Source organism: Pseudorca crassidens, chromosome 1 (genome assembly GCF_039906515.1).
Source record: "Pseudorca crassidens isolate mPseCra1 chromosome 1, mPseCra1.hap1, whole genome shotgun sequence".
Taxonomy (NCBI): domain Eukaryota; kingdom Metazoa; phylum Chordata; class Mammalia; order Artiodactyla; family Delphinidae; genus Pseudorca; species Pseudorca crassidens.
The window spans coordinates 119,979,008-119,996,777 of NC_090296.1; the positions used below are offsets into that span (position 1 = coordinate 119,979,008).

A 17,770-nucleotide genomic window follows, 5' to 3' on the forward strand; every position below is an offset into this window, starting at 1 on the left:
TAAACACCTGGAAACATGGGATAAGATTTTACATTCCCACCAATAATGTGTAAAAATGCCCATTTCATTACTCTCTTCCAACATTAGTATTTATCTTTTTATTGCTACTGTTGATGCCTTGAAATTAATTTTTTAGATGTATCTAATAAAATTGACAGATAAGCTCTAGCAAGATAGAAACAGGATACATGACTTCCACATCATTACAGAAAAAGAAGCTGGATCATTCTGGAAAAATAAAAGGCACGGGAGGAAGTAACATGAATATATAATTAACCAAAAATACAAAGAATAAGAGGGTAGAAATAAGCCCAATCTATCTAAACTATCACCCTATATGTAAATAGGTTAGATCCCCCCATTAAAAGACGAAGACTCTCAAATTGAGCAAAGAACAGTCTAAATGTTGTTGATAAGAGACATTTTAAGTGAAACCAAAATGATGACACTAAAAGAATGGTCTGAGATGTACCAGAAAAATGCAAACAAAAAAGAGAGCGAGGAAGGCATTTATTAACATGTGAAAAAACCCAAGACACACAGAAGTTAAATGGAACAAAGAAGAATATTTTTAATGATAAAAGGTACAATTCACAAAGAAGAGAGACATCATAAACCATTAGACACCTAACAAATATATATATATAAAGCAAAAACCAGAAGAAATATAAGGGAAAAGAAAAAATTATAATCATAGTGAGACATTTAACATTTCTCTGAGAATATTTTATCAAGTGCAGAGAAAATAAGAATAGGGACATCTTGAATGATATCATTAATAACTTAATTATAATAGGTTTAGAAACTTATATCCCCCAGAAATACATTTAAAATTTTGTGTCTCATAAGTTGTTATTAAATGTCCACAGGACATTTAGAAAAACTGGCAAAAAGGTAAACATTACTTTTTTGAATTCTTATAGGACATGTTCTTTGACCATAATGTATCAAAATTAAGGGGAAGAAACAAATCTAAACATGTAGATATACTTTTAAAATTCTAAGTACTTCTTGGGCCAACTATAAAAACAAATACTCCTAGAAGTATATCAGAAGATTAATATATCCTGTCCAAACATATTTTACTACAGGAATGCAAAACTAGTTAAACAATATGAAACATATTAAGGCAATGTTTATGTTAAATAGGTTAAAAAGAAAAGACCATATGGTCTTTGATACAGCTATTCTAAATTAGAAATCTTGATGAAATAGAAATAGAATGAAACTTTTTTAACATGAAAATGAATGTACATATGAAACAAAAAGCAATAGAGTTCATTCCACTAAAGTCAAGAGTAAGATAAGCATGCCCACTATCCTTAATAAAACTGTCTAATCAGGGCTTCCCTGTTTGCGCAGTGGTTAAGAATCCGCCTGCCAATGCAGGGGACATGGTTTTGGGCCCTGGTCCGGGAAGATCCCACATGCTGCGGAGCAACTAAGCCCGTGTGCCACAACTACTGAGCCTACACTCTAGAGCCTGCGAGCCACAACTACGACTAGAGCCCATGCTCCGCAGCAAAAGAAGCCACCGCAATGAGAAGCCCACACACCGCAACGAAGAGTGGCCCCCACTCACTGCAACTAGAGAGAGCCTGTATGCAGCAACGAAGATGCAACGAAGACCCAACGCAACCAAAATAAATAAATAAATAAATTTATTTTTTAAAAAAAGTGAGTCAATGTATGTAAAGCACCTAGCACAGTTCCTAGTAGATAAGGTTATATAAATAAGCTATAACAATAAAATATTGATTTTATAGATTCCTAGAGGTGAAATTACCAAGACAAAAGATACATTTTTAAGATTCTTCACTTAAAAAAGGATTCTCGATATATGTATCTAATTTTTTTAACTCTTTGTTAAAGTATAGCATAAATATAGAACTCTGGTAATCAGTGCCCAGATCAAGAAATAGAACATCTCCAACACCCCAAAAGTCCCTTGCATGTCCCCTCCTAGTCCTTAGTCATTTTCCTCCCAAGGATATTTCTGACTTCTGACAACACTGATTTGCCAGGTTTGCCCTTCATTTGAGTGGAATCATACATATGTACTCTTTTGTGTCTGGCTTCTTTTGCTCAGCATTACGTTTATGAGATTTATCCATACTTCATGTGCTTGTAGATTACTCATATTGCTGTATAGTATTTCCTTGTATGAATGTACCACAATTTTCCATTCTTCTGCTGCTGGGCAACTGGGTAGTTCCCAGTTTGGGGCTATTATAAAAAGTGTTGCTGGGAGCACTATACATGCCTTTTGGTGGACATAAGGACACTTTTATTTTGCGTACCTACGTACATTGAAAAGGGCATGTGTTTATTCAGCTCCAGCAGATACTGTCAAGTAGTTTTTCAATGTGATTCTACCAATTTACACTACCAAAAGAAGCGTATGAGAGTTCCAGTTGCTCCACATACTTTCCAATACTTTTTCATTTGAGCCATTCTGATGGAAGTGTAGTGATATTGCATTGTGGTTTTAATTTGCATTTCCCTGATGACTAATGAAATTGAGCACCTTTTTATATGTTTATTGCCCATTTTGATGTCTCGCAAAGCATTAATTAAGGACTTCGCTCATTCTCCTAGTAGGTTGTTTTCTTTCCTATTGATTTGTAAGAGTTCTTAATATATTCTTGCTACAAGCCCTTTGTTAGATATAAACGTTGCAGTATCTTACCCCACTCTGTGGATTGTCTTTCTACTCTCTCAATGGTATCTCCGGTGAACAGAAGTTCTTAAGTTCAGCATAATTCAATTTATCAAAATTTTCCTTTCTGGTTAATGCTTTTTCATGTCCTGTTTAAATAAGGCTTTGATAGCTAGCCTTTCTTCCTTCCTTCCTTCCTTCCTTCCTTCCTTCCTTCCTTCCTTCCTTTCTTGGCTGTGTTGGGTCTTAGTTGCGGCATGTGGACTCTTTGTTGCAGTGCATGGGCTTCTCTCTAGTTGTGGCATGCAGGTTTTCTCTCTCTGGTTATGGTGTGCAGGTTCCAGAGCACGTGGGCTCTGTAGTTTGCAGCACGTGGGCTCTCTCGTTGAGGCATTGGGGCTCAGTAGTTGTGGCACGCAGGCTTAGTTGCCCCACAGCATGGGGGATCTTAGTTCCCCAACCAGGGATCTAACCCGTGTCCCCTGCATTGGAAGGCGGATTCTTTACCACTGGACCGCCAGGGAAGTCCCTTGTGTCCTGTTTAAAAAAAGAAAAAATCTTGGTCTACTTCAAGATCACAAAGATGTTACATTACGTTTTTTCTAACCAAAATTGCTTTTTTTTTTCAGTACCATGAAATTATTTTAATATCTTTTTCTCTATGACTGAGTATACAAAGATAATGGAAGTAATGTATTTTTCTGCTATCAAGATGGGTAGAATATATCAAAATCCACCTATTGAATTTTCTTTAAATAGTCCTCCAAAGCATCCTGAAGAAAGGCAGGAAGTTTTCACTTTCACTTTGTGGAAGGACCTAGCATGCTTTAAGTACAAATATGCCCGGCTAGTAATGACGTATATTATGTCTCTCACATTTTTATCATTGGTTCTTCTGTAGAAAACCCTCTTGTGAAACACCATGTGCTGTATTTGTCAAACACACAAATATCTGAGGGAAGGAACACCGTTTTTCGGCCACTATGATAGGACATTGCTCTTACGTATATGACAATTCCTTGTGCTTTTCCAGGGTGACTTGTGGCATGACCTGCACCAAGATCCTTTATACCCAGTACTTCTAGTCTTAAATAAGGAAGAGAGCTCTGTGTGTTTTCTGCATAACTGTACAGTTTCTGTGTATTATGATATGCAGTGTCATCCAAACTTTTTTCTCCTTCATCAATGATTTGGAGAAGCCATTTTTTGGTCAGATTATGTCTTTTGACAGCAGCTTCCCATCGACTTTTTCTTCTCAGTCCCTCATGTGGGGCCCTGGCTTTCCATCTTCCTGGGGCTCTGTGAAGTCAGTCTGGGGCCCCTGCTCTGCTGGTGTGCAGACCTGCTGCAGTTCAATAGCCACAGGCTGATGGGGCGGATTATCACAGTATATTTAGTCCACAGTTTTTTTTTCAAAACTGCATTCACATCAGTCCAATTGTTTTCTCAGAGGCCGAGTCTTTAATCAGCCTGAGCCAGTTCCACATCGAAGGCCCTCAATGCAAGAGCAGAGCTTTGGGATTCTGCAGGGAGCAGCAGGGAACATAAATAGCCATCATGATATTGTTTCTGCAGCATCTCCACACAGTATCATTCTGTGCTCAAAGCACTCGGTCCACCGTCCACGGCCATGCTTCCCCTGGGGCACCGCCGGCCTGGAAGCGGAGGTGGTGGCACAGACTGGGGACCCCAAATTGCTTTTTAAAGTAGGTGAATCACAATATACACAGCCATAAGATGTGAATAAATGCTTGTTTTATCATATGCATCCCAGGCCCTAGCAAGTTCCAAGCTGGCCTGAACATCTGCCTTTTTGGTAGTGCTGAAATAGGCCTTGAAATAGGCCTGGGAGTTGAATGGTGCCTGACCTATTCCTTTAATAGCCAGAGGGTTGCATCATTTGCCAAATCAGACACTGTTCACAAAATGACCTCCTTACATCAGTATCATCCCTTTGGTAATGTGCTTGTTTAGTGCTGCTACTAGAGGGGTGAGGGGTGACGCATCCTTTCCATTAACACAAGTATTTCATCTATCTCACGGTGGCCTGTGCCAAGGCCATGCTCGAGCAATCTTGGAAAGACAGTTAAAACATAATAATAATAGATAGTATTTAGCAAGCATGTATTAATTGCTCACCATTGATAGTATATTTATCAATAATATCAATATCCATCAATAATAATATTTATTGTGCAGTTATGAAGGCACTGTGCTAAGAGCGTTATGTGTGTTATCTCATTTCATCTTCACATTAATTCTATGAGACAGGAATGATTATTATCCCAGTTTTAGAAATGAGGGAACTGAAGTTCAGTGAGGTTAAGGAAATTTCCCAAAGGAACTTGGCCAGTAAGTGTCGGAACTAAGTAAGTGCTCAACCAGGATGGAAACACAGGCCTGTCTATTCACAGCCTATGTTAGCTCTCTAGCCATACACGTGTATCTAACAGATATGCCGTACACGTCAGTTTGATGCAGCTGCAAAATCTTTCTTATAATCATGCCAGTAGGGCTAGAGTATTCCAGCAATTAAAACTTCACAATATAATTGCATAGCATGGCATAAGACTCTTTGTGATCTAGCCCGTACCTCTATACACAACCCTCAATCCTCATCTTTGATTTTGCACCCAGTAGAACCACCCTGCTTCTAGTGCCCTGAGAACTTCATGGTGTTCATGGCTTTCTGCCTTGAGACATACTATTCTCTTTGTTTCACATTCCCTTCCACTTGTTTATTTGTCAAATTCCTTTAAAATCCAGCTAAGACATTGTCTTTTCCAGTAAACCTTCCCTAATTTCCCTCTGACAGTGCTAAACGTTCTGTTCTCTGTATCAACCTCTTCACTTCCACACAGAACCCAACTCTGCTGCATTATCTTGAGGGGTAGCCTTCCGCACGTTGGCTGGTAGCCCCCTGGGATAGGGATACTGGCATTTTTACAGGCCCTGTGTCAGCAGTGGCCTTGGCAGAGGCTGTACCCTTGAATGGCTTCATGGGTAGAGGGTATTGAAGAGGGGGAACCAGAGCAAAAAAGGAAAACAAAGGTGGATGCCGAATGAAGGCCTATGGCTGACAGACTGGTTCTTCCAACTATGAGACACACCTGGGGTCTTCCACTTAAAACTGGGGCAAGAACATGAATTCTGGGCTGCTGAGATATATCTATATACATAAACATATTTGTATTTATATATCTTGGTAGATTAAGATCATATAATCTTAAATTATAACCACAAACTATTGAGTCCTGGAGACATCAGAGTTATCCTTTTTTATTTGCTTTTAGGGAACTATGTCTTATTTATCTTTATGTCCCAGGACCTATCACAAAGCCTGACTGACACACAGCAACTGGTGACAAAATATTTGTGGATTTATTTAATAAAGGAGTTAGGAGGAGTCCGAGAAGGAGGGTGAAGAGCATCACACATACATGCACATGCTTAGAACGTGACGATTTCTTCCTGGTCTGACCAGACCCAGAGTATGAAGCAGAAATGGGATCCATAGATCCCACTTTCCAACCCCTTTGGATTCTGTCCGTGTGTATGAGGACATGCTGAGACAAGTTCCGTGGCAGTTAGAACGTGAACTGGCTGCCAAGATGGAGAGGAAGGAGCAATTAACCTTTACCTTCTACTGTCCCAAGGTTCCCAAAGTCAAGGGGTACCGGAAATACCAAAGGGTGAGGAGGTACCCAATTGTAGTTCAGATGGGAAGAAGAGGACTTGTTTAAAGGCGGGTCTAGACAGAGTGTCCTAAAGATAGGGAAAAGATGACCCAGAAATGTTTGTTTTTTATAGAAGGGGTAGGGAAAGCTATCCACCAATCGAACCCACGTGGGGGTACTTGAGGCAGAAAAGAGCAGGAGACCCTGGGGGTCAAGGGTTATCTTTTTGGGTAGGCAATATCTCCCTCATCCCTCATCCTTGTAGCCTACCCTCCCCACCAACCAACATCCGGGTGCCTCGATGCCACCCCAGAGGCTGCAGCAGCATGTGGACCAGACACACGCCTACATCCGAATGTTCTGTGGCAGCCTCTGTGGTTTTAGCCTCCTAACGCTGATCTGCATGTCCCCACTGAACTGGGTGCAGTTCCTGGTGATCAACGATGGCCTTGAGCTCTACGCAGGACTCTGGATCTCATGCAACCATGAGCTGTGCTGGAGCCACACACCCAAGCCACCCTGTGAGTGCCACTAAATTGAATGCCACAGGCCCCACAGTTCCAGAGTTTTCTGCCACAATGGCCCTTCATCTTTCTTCCTCCAAGATCTTTTGCCCCTCACCTCTCCAAGTCTAGGAGGGATCTCAGCCAGACTGTGAACATGGCCGTTCTTCTGTTTGGTGTCCTTGGTGTACCCTTTCTCCCTCCTACCCTAGGTTGTTTCCTCTCCCAAATTATGAGTTGATAGTCTCTTTACCCTCTGGGAAGAACTCGTTTGTCATTTATGATCTGTTCCTGTGATGCAAAGAGATTGTTATTCTAATGTGGTTCGCAGAAACAGAAGTGATTGATCATAGCTGGGAGATAGAGCAAAGTGTCTCAACCTCCATCAGATTTAACTTTCAAGGTCAGTTTGTTCTTATGCTAGCAACAGAAGAGAAGTTAAATGCATGTCAGATATGTAGTATAACAAATCCCAGCTATTTAGAGACTAAATTGTCAAATTTTATGTGAATTTAAGTAAATCTGAAGTTGCAACACATAATATTTAAAAATAAATGTCTGGGGCTAGAAGATACCATATGCATGAGGTTTTTCAACCAGAACTAAGACTTACAGGAAAGCTAAAACTACACTAAAGAGTTTCCCCAACATCCGCAAGAGAAACATTTACACAAAGAGCAGGTATTGCGAAAGAAAACATACATGAGTAAAGTGTTTATTTCACTTCTTAGATAAACAGGAGTCCCAGATTTGGGGGGAGGGGGGACCTAGGCCCAACGCTGAAGTGGAGCATCACTTATTTGGCGTGGGCTAACGCTTTGTATTTGGAACTAAGGAGCGGGATCGTAAAGCGAGATCTTCGGAAGAAACTAAACTCCAAGGCAGGCAGAGAATTCAACTGCATCTTCAACTGAAAATAAAAACTAGAGAAAATAATTGCAACAAATATGAAAGATAAAAGGTTAATGGCCTTAATATATATATATATATTATATACAAATTATTATTACAAAAAAGACAAATACCCCAATAAATAAATTTTTTATAAACAATTCACAAAACAGAAACTACAGATATCTAATAAACATGGGAAAAATGACTTTAACCTCAGTCAGCCATTAAAGAATGGCAAATCAAATGAACGATGAGATAGGATTTTTCAGCCATGACATTAAAAGAGATTTGTAAATGATAATACACAATGCTGGACACTCCCATACACAATGAGGACACATAAATAGGAACAACCAAAGCAATATGATTATGTGCATTCAGAGATTTACACTCACTGATTCCATTTCTAGAGAAATGGAGTGAGAGATATAGGCCTAAAAATTAAGCTGCAATTGTATTTATGTAACCCAGGCTAAACCTCAGGCCTTGAGATTATTATTTAAATCTTGAATGAGTCAGAATCTTGAAATGTTGTCACTTAAAGCAGTTTATTTCTTGGAGCCTTAAATTCACCTATGAGGCCAACTGTTAATCATTTGGAGAATGTCAACTCAGTGAGTCCTTAAGTACACAATTGTAAGTCAAGTATCCACCCTGTTTCCAGTGTTAACTAGTCCTAATTCTAGGGTCAGTTATCAGTCTGCAATACAGATCTCATAAGGAACTCCCCAAATATAATCAGTATGTCCAGGCCTCATCAGCCTGTAACAATAATATGTTATTATTGCCCAAATAGATTATTGCCCAAGTTCAAGAACTTCAAACTTTTACCTACTGGATTGCAAGAATTTAGCCCCCTCTCCCATGGAGTCCCCAGTCATTTCTTTTCTTTTTTTTTTAAAAAAATTTATTTATTGGCTGCATTGGGTCTTCATTCCTGTGCGGGGGCTTTCTCTATTTTCAGAGAGCGGGGCCTACTGTTTGTTGTGGTGCGCGGGCTTCTCACTGTGGTGGCTTGTCTTGTTGCGGAGCATGGCCTCTAGGCGCACGGGCTTCAGTAGTTGGAGCACGCAGGCTCAGTAGCTGTGGCACAAGGGCTTAGTTGCTCTGTGGCATGTGGGATCTTCCCGGACCAGGGCTTGAACCTGTGTCCCTGTCCCCTGCATTGGCAGGTGGATCCTTAACCACTGTGCCACCAGGGAAGCCCCCCAGTCATTTCTGAGACTTTCACTGGGGCTATCTCAAGTGGGCTCAAGTACATGTGTGCTCATGTTCCTCTGTCCTGGACTTACTTCAGGCCATTGTTCCTCTGCATCTGTCTTCCCCTGGTTCTAGATAACTGATAGCCTCTGTGCCGTAGCTATTGGTAATGGGATGAAGAAAGGATGGGAGTAAAGGACACCATCCTTCACTTTTACTACTAGGTCACAGCATGGAACAGACCTTTCTGCTAATTTCCCCCATAGCATAGGTGAGATCAGACCATAATGTAAAAGAATGTGTTGCCACAGAGAGTAACTTGAACTGTCTTTTTTGCAGAGGGTGGGGAAGAAAGCATAGGTCTTTGGTCCAGAGCCAGGACCCCAGGAACCATCACACAATAAACACCCACAGGCTGTGTAGGGATGATTTATTCTGATGTACCAACTGTTTACAAGGGAATCTAAATACTAAGAAGATTTCAAAGCTTCCTCTCCAGGGTTCTGGGTATCCATCCAGGATCTTTTCTATTCTTACTGAGACATACAAGTAAGGCCTTTTATTAATGGGTAAGCTGCTATAAAGATTGCTGTTTAAAAGCTGAAATAGGATTTGCTCTTACAGGAGGTAGAGGCTTGAATCCACCTTTCAGACCTTTGTTTTGTTTTGTTACATGAATTTTAGAAGACTATGAAGTTAGCCAAATGCAGCTGTTTTAGACTCTGAAGGTAAGTGTTTAGTTAGTTTGGTTAGATAATTTTTTGCATATCATTATGACTGGTAGACTTGGTTCCTTTGAGGCGTTAGACTGTACTATGCTGCAGATATTTAGTTGTTCCTGTGGACTTGTGAGTGATCTTGTTTATGGGGTTTTCAGGAGGTGAGCAGCTAAGACTGAGAAGATTGTAAGAAGAACGTGAAGGTCCATTCTTCCCCTCATGATAGAAGAAAGACTGGACTGTAACATATCTTAGACAGGAGTTGGACTGAATATCTTAGTACTCTTTTGTTTTCTAAATATCAGAACCCATTTGAAATAGCATAAGCTAAAGAGCGAACTTCTTTATAATGACTCAGAAGCATCTCATAGACTCCCAAAGGCAGGAAGTTTTCTGGACCTCAGGGAATTCCAGAAGAGGCTGTGATCTCAGGCAAAGAAAATCAAGCCAGACAGTCACTCAGTCTCTCCAGAGCTCCTTTGTCACTCAACTTTGTTTATGCTTTATTTTATCTCTACAGCTCAGCTTTTCCTGTTTATTAGTATGTAAGTGCCTGAAAAAGGGGATATACCAGGCTAGCTTTATATCTTCTTGGTTCAAGCAAGCAAAAGAGGAAATTAGCATCAGTCAGTCCCAAATCCAGATATCCAAGGATCAGAGTTAAATTGGTACCCTTCCTTGGTCCTACTAGCTATAGTCAAGGGATCTATAGGCAAGGATCCAGGGCTCTAGACAGGGACTGCTAAGGCCCATGGAGGACTGGGGGCTCAATACTGCAAAAGATGCCTATCACACTGGGCTTCACGCAGCTCAGTCTAGGCTGATGGTTCTGACTGGCTAATTCTGAATGACCCAGTTTTCAGAAAACGTGCTGCCCTTGGGTTATCGTGTTTTAATGTGGCTAACTTGTTGGGGCCACATAGCACCTGACCTCTGTGGGTAGGAGTGTGGTTTCTCTTAATGGAAATTACTGTTATCGATTGTGTTAACCAGTGATGTGTTCTAGAGAACAAAATAAAACTTAAGAGGCAGTTTGTCAACTGGGATAAGCTTGGTACTCTTCTCTCTGGGTTACTTGGAAGATGGACTTGGATTCTTAGACATTGAAGTGCTTAGAGAACTTTCAGTGGTAGGGATGACCTGGCCCTTGTTACACTGAGACAGAAAATAAGCTAGACCAGGAGGCACCCTATAAAGCAGTGGTCCCCAACCTTTTTGACACCAGAGACCAGTTTCGTGGAAGACAATTTTTCGAGGGGGGGAATGGTTCAGGCGGTAACGTGAGCGACGGGGAACGGCAGATGAAGCTTCGCTTACTCGTCTGCTGCTCACCACCTGCTGTGTGGCCTGGTTCCTAACAGGTGCCCCGGGGGTTGGGGACCCCTGCTATAAAGGATATTGAAGATAGTGGCAGATCCGTGGTATCTCAGAAACATACATCTACATGTAATTGTAAGTTACTCTATTTCTTAAATCTGTAAAACATTGCTGGGGAAGTCAAGGGAAGGATCTCTTCCATGTTAGGGATATGGTAGCCAAAAGTATGGGCTGGCATGCTCCCTCTTCTGCCAAAGAGAGCAGAGCTCTGGAGCCAAGAGATAAGAGAGAGAAGGAGTGTTGTAGCACTAGGGTAAGGGCATTGGAGCAAAATAACTTTAGCAGACCTGTCCTCAAACACATGTGAGACGGGACCTTGAGAGACTCTCAGGAAAAAAAGGAGGTATTTGTGGGGTGTTAAATTCCTGCAGTCCAGTAAATTGGGTCTTGAAATCATTACAGTATGGGAGTTCAGGTAAATATGACTTCATTTTATAGTCACAGGCTGACAGGGACTGTACACGCCAGACACATTTGAAAGAGAAAAAACAAATAGAAACGAACTCCAACAACGATAAAATCATTAAGCAAAGTGTGTTGATATGATAGACTATCTTGTAGCTATTAAATATGATGTTTACAGCAGGTGATCTGGGGAAAATCTTACCATATAGTCCTCTTAAAAATCACGAAATTCAGTATCATATCCACTGTGTACAGAGGATAGAAAAATACCAGAAAGAAGCCAAATAAAATGCTAACAACGGTTGTCTTTGGATAGTGGGATTGTGGCTGATATTCCTGCTGCTTCTTGGTACTTTTCTAGTCTCTCCAATGCTTATATTGAACATGTATTACTTTTAGAATTAGAATTAGGAGCAAGAAAAAGGTTAAATTTGTGTTGTGATGTTAGAGTCACACCTCTTATAAGCTAGTTTACATCTAAGTTAATGTGTTAATGTACCCAGAACTATTTGTATAGTACCTTTAGTTCTACAGTGAAGGTTTTGCCTTCATAGTGAAAAATTCCAAGTATCAATGAAGAGCTGGGAAAGAAGATCCTTATTTGTGCCCCGGATGCCACATAACAAGCTCAGGTTCATCCTCTTTCGTCTTCACTCCCTTCTCTAAGACTCTGTCTGGCTTTCTTAAGGAGAGGTCCCCCACTGGACTAACCAGGCCTTTCCTTTCTCCATCTCCTTGGCAGATTACCTCCAATATTCCAGGGCCTTCTTCCTCATCTCTGTCCTCACCATACTTGTTGCCCTTGGCTGGCTCTTCAGAGCTTGCCTCCCTAGAAGAGGAAGAATGACTCCTAACTTGGATCTGAAGGTATCCATGCTCAGCTTCATCTCAGGTACAGACCTAGATGGCAGGGTAATACTATGGTAAAATTGTTGAGGGAGCATAGTTCCTCTGTGTGGGCTTTCATCCTCTTTTTCTTGTCCCTTTTCTCTTCTTCATTATTACATCAAGTTGCCAGCTACCTGCCTTGTCTTATTGTATAAAACATCCATTAGTGGGCTTCCCTGGTGGTGCAGTGGTTGAGAGTCCACCTGCCGATGCAGGGGACACGGGTTCGTACCCCGGGTCGGGAAGATCCCACATGCTGCGGAGCAGCTGGGCCCGTGAGCCATGGCCGCTGAGCCTGCGCGTCCGGAGCCTGTGCTCCTCAACAGGAGAGGCCACAACAGTGAGAGGCCCGCGTACTGCAAAAAAACAAAACAAAACAAAACAAAAAAACATCCATTAGTTAACTTATGCCAGGCTCCTTCTCTCTCCCACCTTGGTCAGTCCTTGAATTCTTATCTTCTTGATCCTTTCTATACAATATGGTGTCTGGAAGTAGACGAAGAGTTGGGGGTGGCTGTTGAGGCAGATTGAAGACACTAAGGGATATGACGTATTTTCTTCTGCTCCTAGCCTCCTGCTTGCTCCTCTGCCTCATCCTATTTCTGGCACAGGTTCACTGGCATTCTAGAGATGCCATGGAATCAGATCTCCTATGGACCTATCATATTAATTGGGGGAGTGACTTCTTATACATGTTTGCTGGTGAGTCAGTCCCCTCCCTGCTTTATGCTAGAAGGATAGAAGGGGAAATCACTTCTTGGAAGGGAGGTGGAATCTAAGAGAAATAGAAACATTAACTGTTCCTGTTAAGAACACTTATACATCTAGAAGCAGAGTGGTATGGTAAAGAAAGCACAGATTGGGAATTCCCTGGCGGTCCAGTGGTTAAGACTCTGTGCTTCCACTGAAGGGGGTGCGGGTTGGATCACAGGTTGGGGAACTAAGATCCCGCATGCCACGTGACGTGGCCAAAAAGCATGGATTTTGGAGTCTGAAAAGTTAGAATTAGTAAACTGTTCTACCACTAACCGAGGCACAGACAGGTTGAGTAACTTGCTTAAGACAATACAGAAAGTAGTGAAACTATGATTTACATCCAGGAGGTTCTAGCTTTGTTCCAACCATGTAAGAAGTACAATAATGAAATGGAAGCACAGAAGGATAATGGAAGCCTGCTGGGGGAAGGAGGGTTGGCTTCACTGAAAAGAGGCATTTTGAGCTGAGTATTTAAAGAATGAGTTAGAATTTTAAAAGCCAAAAGGCCATCTGTCTCTTGAAACTCACCTCGAATTCTTCTCTCCCCCTAGGGATTATCTCCTTCCTCAACCACATAACTTCCAGATCTCCTCCCCTTGATCAAAATGTCACTGCAGTTCCCATAGACAAGTCAAGGCTGGGGATTGGTCCAGTGACTACAGTACCGCCTGCTGAAGATGCTGAGTCAGGGTTTCAGACAAAATCTACAAGTGAGAAAGAGAAAAAACTATCAAGTACAGAACTGTGATGGTGATAGGATAACCCAACTACTTCCTGTCTTAAAACAGGGGAGGAGAAGCTAACTGAGTAGGGAATGATTGTGCAGATTCGAGGAAATTCTCCTAATACCATGGCCATATTGCTGAAGGAGAGAGCATTAAAGCTGATGAAATGTCCTTTGTGTATGTTGCATCTAAAATATGTATGGTAGTCATAAAGAAGATAATGAAAACTCACCCGAGAAAAAGTTTCGAAAAGAAAACATCAGTGTTTAGGGTCATGAATGAAAGAAACTAGCAATAGATGCAGTGCGTGGATCAGAGCTCTCTTTGGGCATCAGGGATTTCATAGACCAGAATGGTCAATGTAGAAAAATGTCACCAAATTTTGTTTGAAGTTTTCTTTATCGTGTGTGGCTTTGGGAATACCCAGGATGGAAGGCATCTGAATAATATTGTTGAATCTAATTGGCGATCATTACCAGAAATGGAATGAACAACAATGGCGATAATACCTACCACCCAAAGGAGGTGAGAGGTGCTGGGTAGATTCTGGGGAATCCATGACATCCCACTTCTTATGAAGATTGGTAATTTGAAAACCTTACAGTCTATTAGGTAAACGAACTGCTTCTCCCTAAGCTAGAGGTTATGTTAACCAAGCATCCATAAACTCTCTGAAATTCTATACAAAACTTGTGTATGCTCTTTTCTGTGAAGAGGGCCATACATTCAATCAGATTCCTGATAGGCCTATGACTCTTTTGATTCCTTAGATTATGTTTTACTGAGCGAAATGAGGCTAAAGGACTTTCTTCAGCCTAAGTATATACGTGGACAAAGTTAAAATTTTTTCCATGTTTTGTATACTGTTTAAGACTGAGTAAGGGTGGGGGAATTCAGGCAATCACATGGATCTTTTGATGGCTAAAGATCCCTTTAAACTTAGACCAGATTCCATGCAGAAGGTCCCTGGCCTTCATGTTGTCCTTTATTCCTTTAGTAGCTGCCACTAGTCTTTTGTTTGTTGAGGTCCATTCTTCTTCTTCTCAAGCCTGGCAATGGAATGGACTATAGTGTCCAGTTTCACCCCTTGCTGCTCTTAAAGGTAAGCCCAGGACTTCCCTGGTGGCGCAGTGGTTAAGAATCCACCTGCCAATGCAGGGGACACGGGTTCGATCCCTGGTCCAGGAAGATCCCACAAGCCACGGAGCAACTAAGCCCGTGCGCCACAGCTATTGAACCTGCGCTCTAGAGCCCGCGAGCCACAGCTGCTGAGCCTGTGAGCCACAACTACTGAAGCCCACACGCCTAGAGCCCGTGCTCTGCAACAAGAGAAGCCACTGCAATGAGAAGCCCATGCACTGCGACAAAGAGTAGCCCCCGCTCACCATAACTAAAGTCTGCGTGCAGCAAAGAAGATCCAACGCAGCCAAAAATTTTAAAGCTAAATTAATTAATTTAAAAAAAAGATAAGCCCTGGGATCCTTTTGTTTTAATTTAGAGAGTCACTGGTAACCTTTGTAGAAAACAAACTTAACAGTTCTTATAATCCTGGTCCCTGGTCAGTCATTCCCAAACATTTCCAGATGATGACCAGAAGACTGTTAGGTTAATACTTCTGCTTTTATTCCTAAAGGTAGGAGTTTAGCAGCACATGCATGTGTGCACCCACCCATAGAGACACACACAAAAGCACGTATATACACACACCCCATTTTGACCCTGCCTTAGAAAACTCTTTTCTCCATGTTGGCTCCTTCTCTCCATGTTGGCGATCTTAGTTATTGCAGAGTGACTGGTGTCTCGTTACTTCAAGGGACCTCATTTCCGAGGCTCTTCAGGCTGTTCCTGGGCCTTTGTTTGTTGTAAGAATAGACATGTAGTCAAGTCCAACTCCCCCTCCTCCCATCACCACTCACCTGCTAAGTATACCCCACATATTGACTAATTAAGAACTTACTGAGTTCACAAGAATTATTTATAATTCAGTTTGAATACTATAATTATATGACTAAATTGACAGGGAGCTGAGTACTGATGACTCTACAGGGAATGGAAGTTTTAAGTGGGGTGAGAAGAAGGAAGCAGGTGTGAATGAGAAGGGAGGATGCTAGGTATTCAGAGAGTAACGATCAAGACCCTGGCTATATTACAGGAGAATAGACAATAATTATAACTAAGTTTCTACTTTACTATCAGAGAATGATCTTTAAGCATAGTCTTTTGCTGCTCCTTTAGAAACTGAATGCTCTATTTTCTTCTCTCTTTCTTTGCTTGTAGAAAATTCCTTTAAAAAACTTAAGTAGACTTCCAATAAGATAGCTCATTAAATGACCCTTTGATACATCCCTTCTGCTCCAGATACATTACATGATAGATGAAGTGGAGAGGGATACGGGGGTGAGGGGGGATATATATGTATAGCCAGGTCAAAACAAGACAAGCATTTTCACAGACTGGAAAAATAACAAAACCCACAAAGCTATGATTGAGTTAAGCCATAGACTTAATGGGCTCTAAGTCCAAAAGTAAGCAGAGGTGAACAGGAAGACAGGAAGACAGGTCCTGTGGAGTGAAAAAGATCAGAAATGCTTCTCAAGATATGGACTAGAGCCAGATTCACAGCTCTAGCTCAAACTAGGGACTTAAGAAAAGAAGCTGAGGGCTTCCCTGGTGGCACAGTGGTTAAGAATCTGCCTGCCAATGCAGGGGACATGGTTTTGAGCCCTGGTCCAGGAAGATCCCACATACCGTGGAGCAACCAAGCCCGTGCGCCACACTACTGAGCCTGCGCTCTAGAGCTCACGAGCCACAACTACTGAGCCCACGCACCACAACTACTGAAGTCCACCTGCCTAGAGCCCATGCTCCACAACAAGAGAAGCCACCGCAATGAGAAGGCCATGCACTGCAACGAAGAGTAGCCCCCACTCGCTGCAGCTAGAGAAAGCCTGCGTGCAGCAACGAAGACCCAACATAGCCAAAAAATAAATAAAATTTTAAAAAAATCAAAGAAAAGAAGCTGAACAAAAGCTACTGCCAAGCACAGACTGGGGCTGTAGCTTATTTGGAACCACAGACCGAAAGAGGTAAAAGGATACAAGTACAACCTTGCTCAACCAAGCTGTGCATTGGTTCATTAACTGGGTCAGAACAGAACAGGAAATCTGAAATACCATCTTATGAGACCTGACTCTGGAGTGGGTCCTTTGGCCAAAGTAAGGAAACCCCAAAACTACCAGATGGAATGAGCATAGAAGGAACGAAAGAAACAGAAAAGCCAGCAAAATTATTTTGGTACCTGCGAATAGGAATTCCACATGTAAAGAAATGTTCATTTCATTTCACTGATTATCTGCTCTAATTTTTATAAATTTTTTTCATTTATATCTACTCTAATTTTTATTAATTTTTTCCTTCTGCTTCCTTTGCATTTAATTTGCCCTTCTTTTTCTAGTTTCCTAAGGTGGAAGCATAGGTTATTGATTTTAGATCTTTTTTCTTTACTAATACATGCATTCAATACTATAAATTTCCCTCTAAGCACTGCTTTCACTGCACCCCACAAATTTTGGCCAGTTGTATTTTCATTTAGTTCACACAATTTTAAAATTTCTCTTAAAAAAATTTCTCTTGAAGTTCCTTCTTTGATCCATGTGTTGTTTAGAAGTGTGTTATTTAATCTCCAAGTGTTTGGGGATTTTCCAGCTATCTTTCTAATGTTGAATTTTAGTTTAATTCCATCATGATCTGGGAGCATACATAGTATAATTTTAATATTTAAAAAATTTTAAGGTGTGTTTTATGGCCCAGAGTGTGGTCCATCTTAGTGAATGTTCCACATGAGCTTAAGAAAAATTCTCCTGCTGTTGGATGAAGTAGTTTAGAGTTGGCAGTTATATCCAGTTGATTGATGGTGTCCCCACTCATGTTCTGCCTGCTAGATCTGTCCATTTCTGAAGAGTGTTGT

General features: G+C 41.4%; 1 protein-coding gene and 1 pseudogene across 22 annotated transcripts in view; one reads left to right on the top strand and one right to left on the bottom strand.

Moving 5' to 3' along the window:
• The window catches only part of TMEM202 (transmembrane protein 202), a 56,339-nt gene that overhangs the window by 5,826 nt on the left and 32,743 nt on the right, over window positions 1–17,770 (top strand). For 6 of the 22 annotated variants that reach the window (XR_010946778.1, XR_010946795.1, XR_010946793.1 and 3 more), the window contains one exon: window positions 1,363–6,122. The exons of 2 other annotated variants lie outside the window; for them this stretch is intronic. Coding sequence is in view for 1 of the 20 variants with exons in the window: in XM_067752724.1 (XP_067608825.1) it covers window positions 6,271–6,351; window positions 6,602–6,857; window positions 12,177–12,326; window positions 12,893–13,024; window positions 13,630–13,826 (816 nt within the window). In the remaining 19 variants the exon portion in view is untranslated. Of the gene's footprint in view, window positions 1–1,362; window positions 6,123–6,270; window positions 6,352–6,601; window positions 6,858–12,176; window positions 12,327–12,892; window positions 13,026–13,629; window positions 13,975–14,934; window positions 14,965–17,770 lie in introns of those variants that run through there. 14 more of the 22 variants (XR_010946780.1, XR_010946794.1, XR_010946805.1 and 11 more) reach the window with 8 other exon arrangements.
• Window positions 3,304–4,237, bottom strand: LOC137231885 (NADH dehydrogenase (ubiquinone) complex I, assembly factor 6-like; annotated as a pseudogene).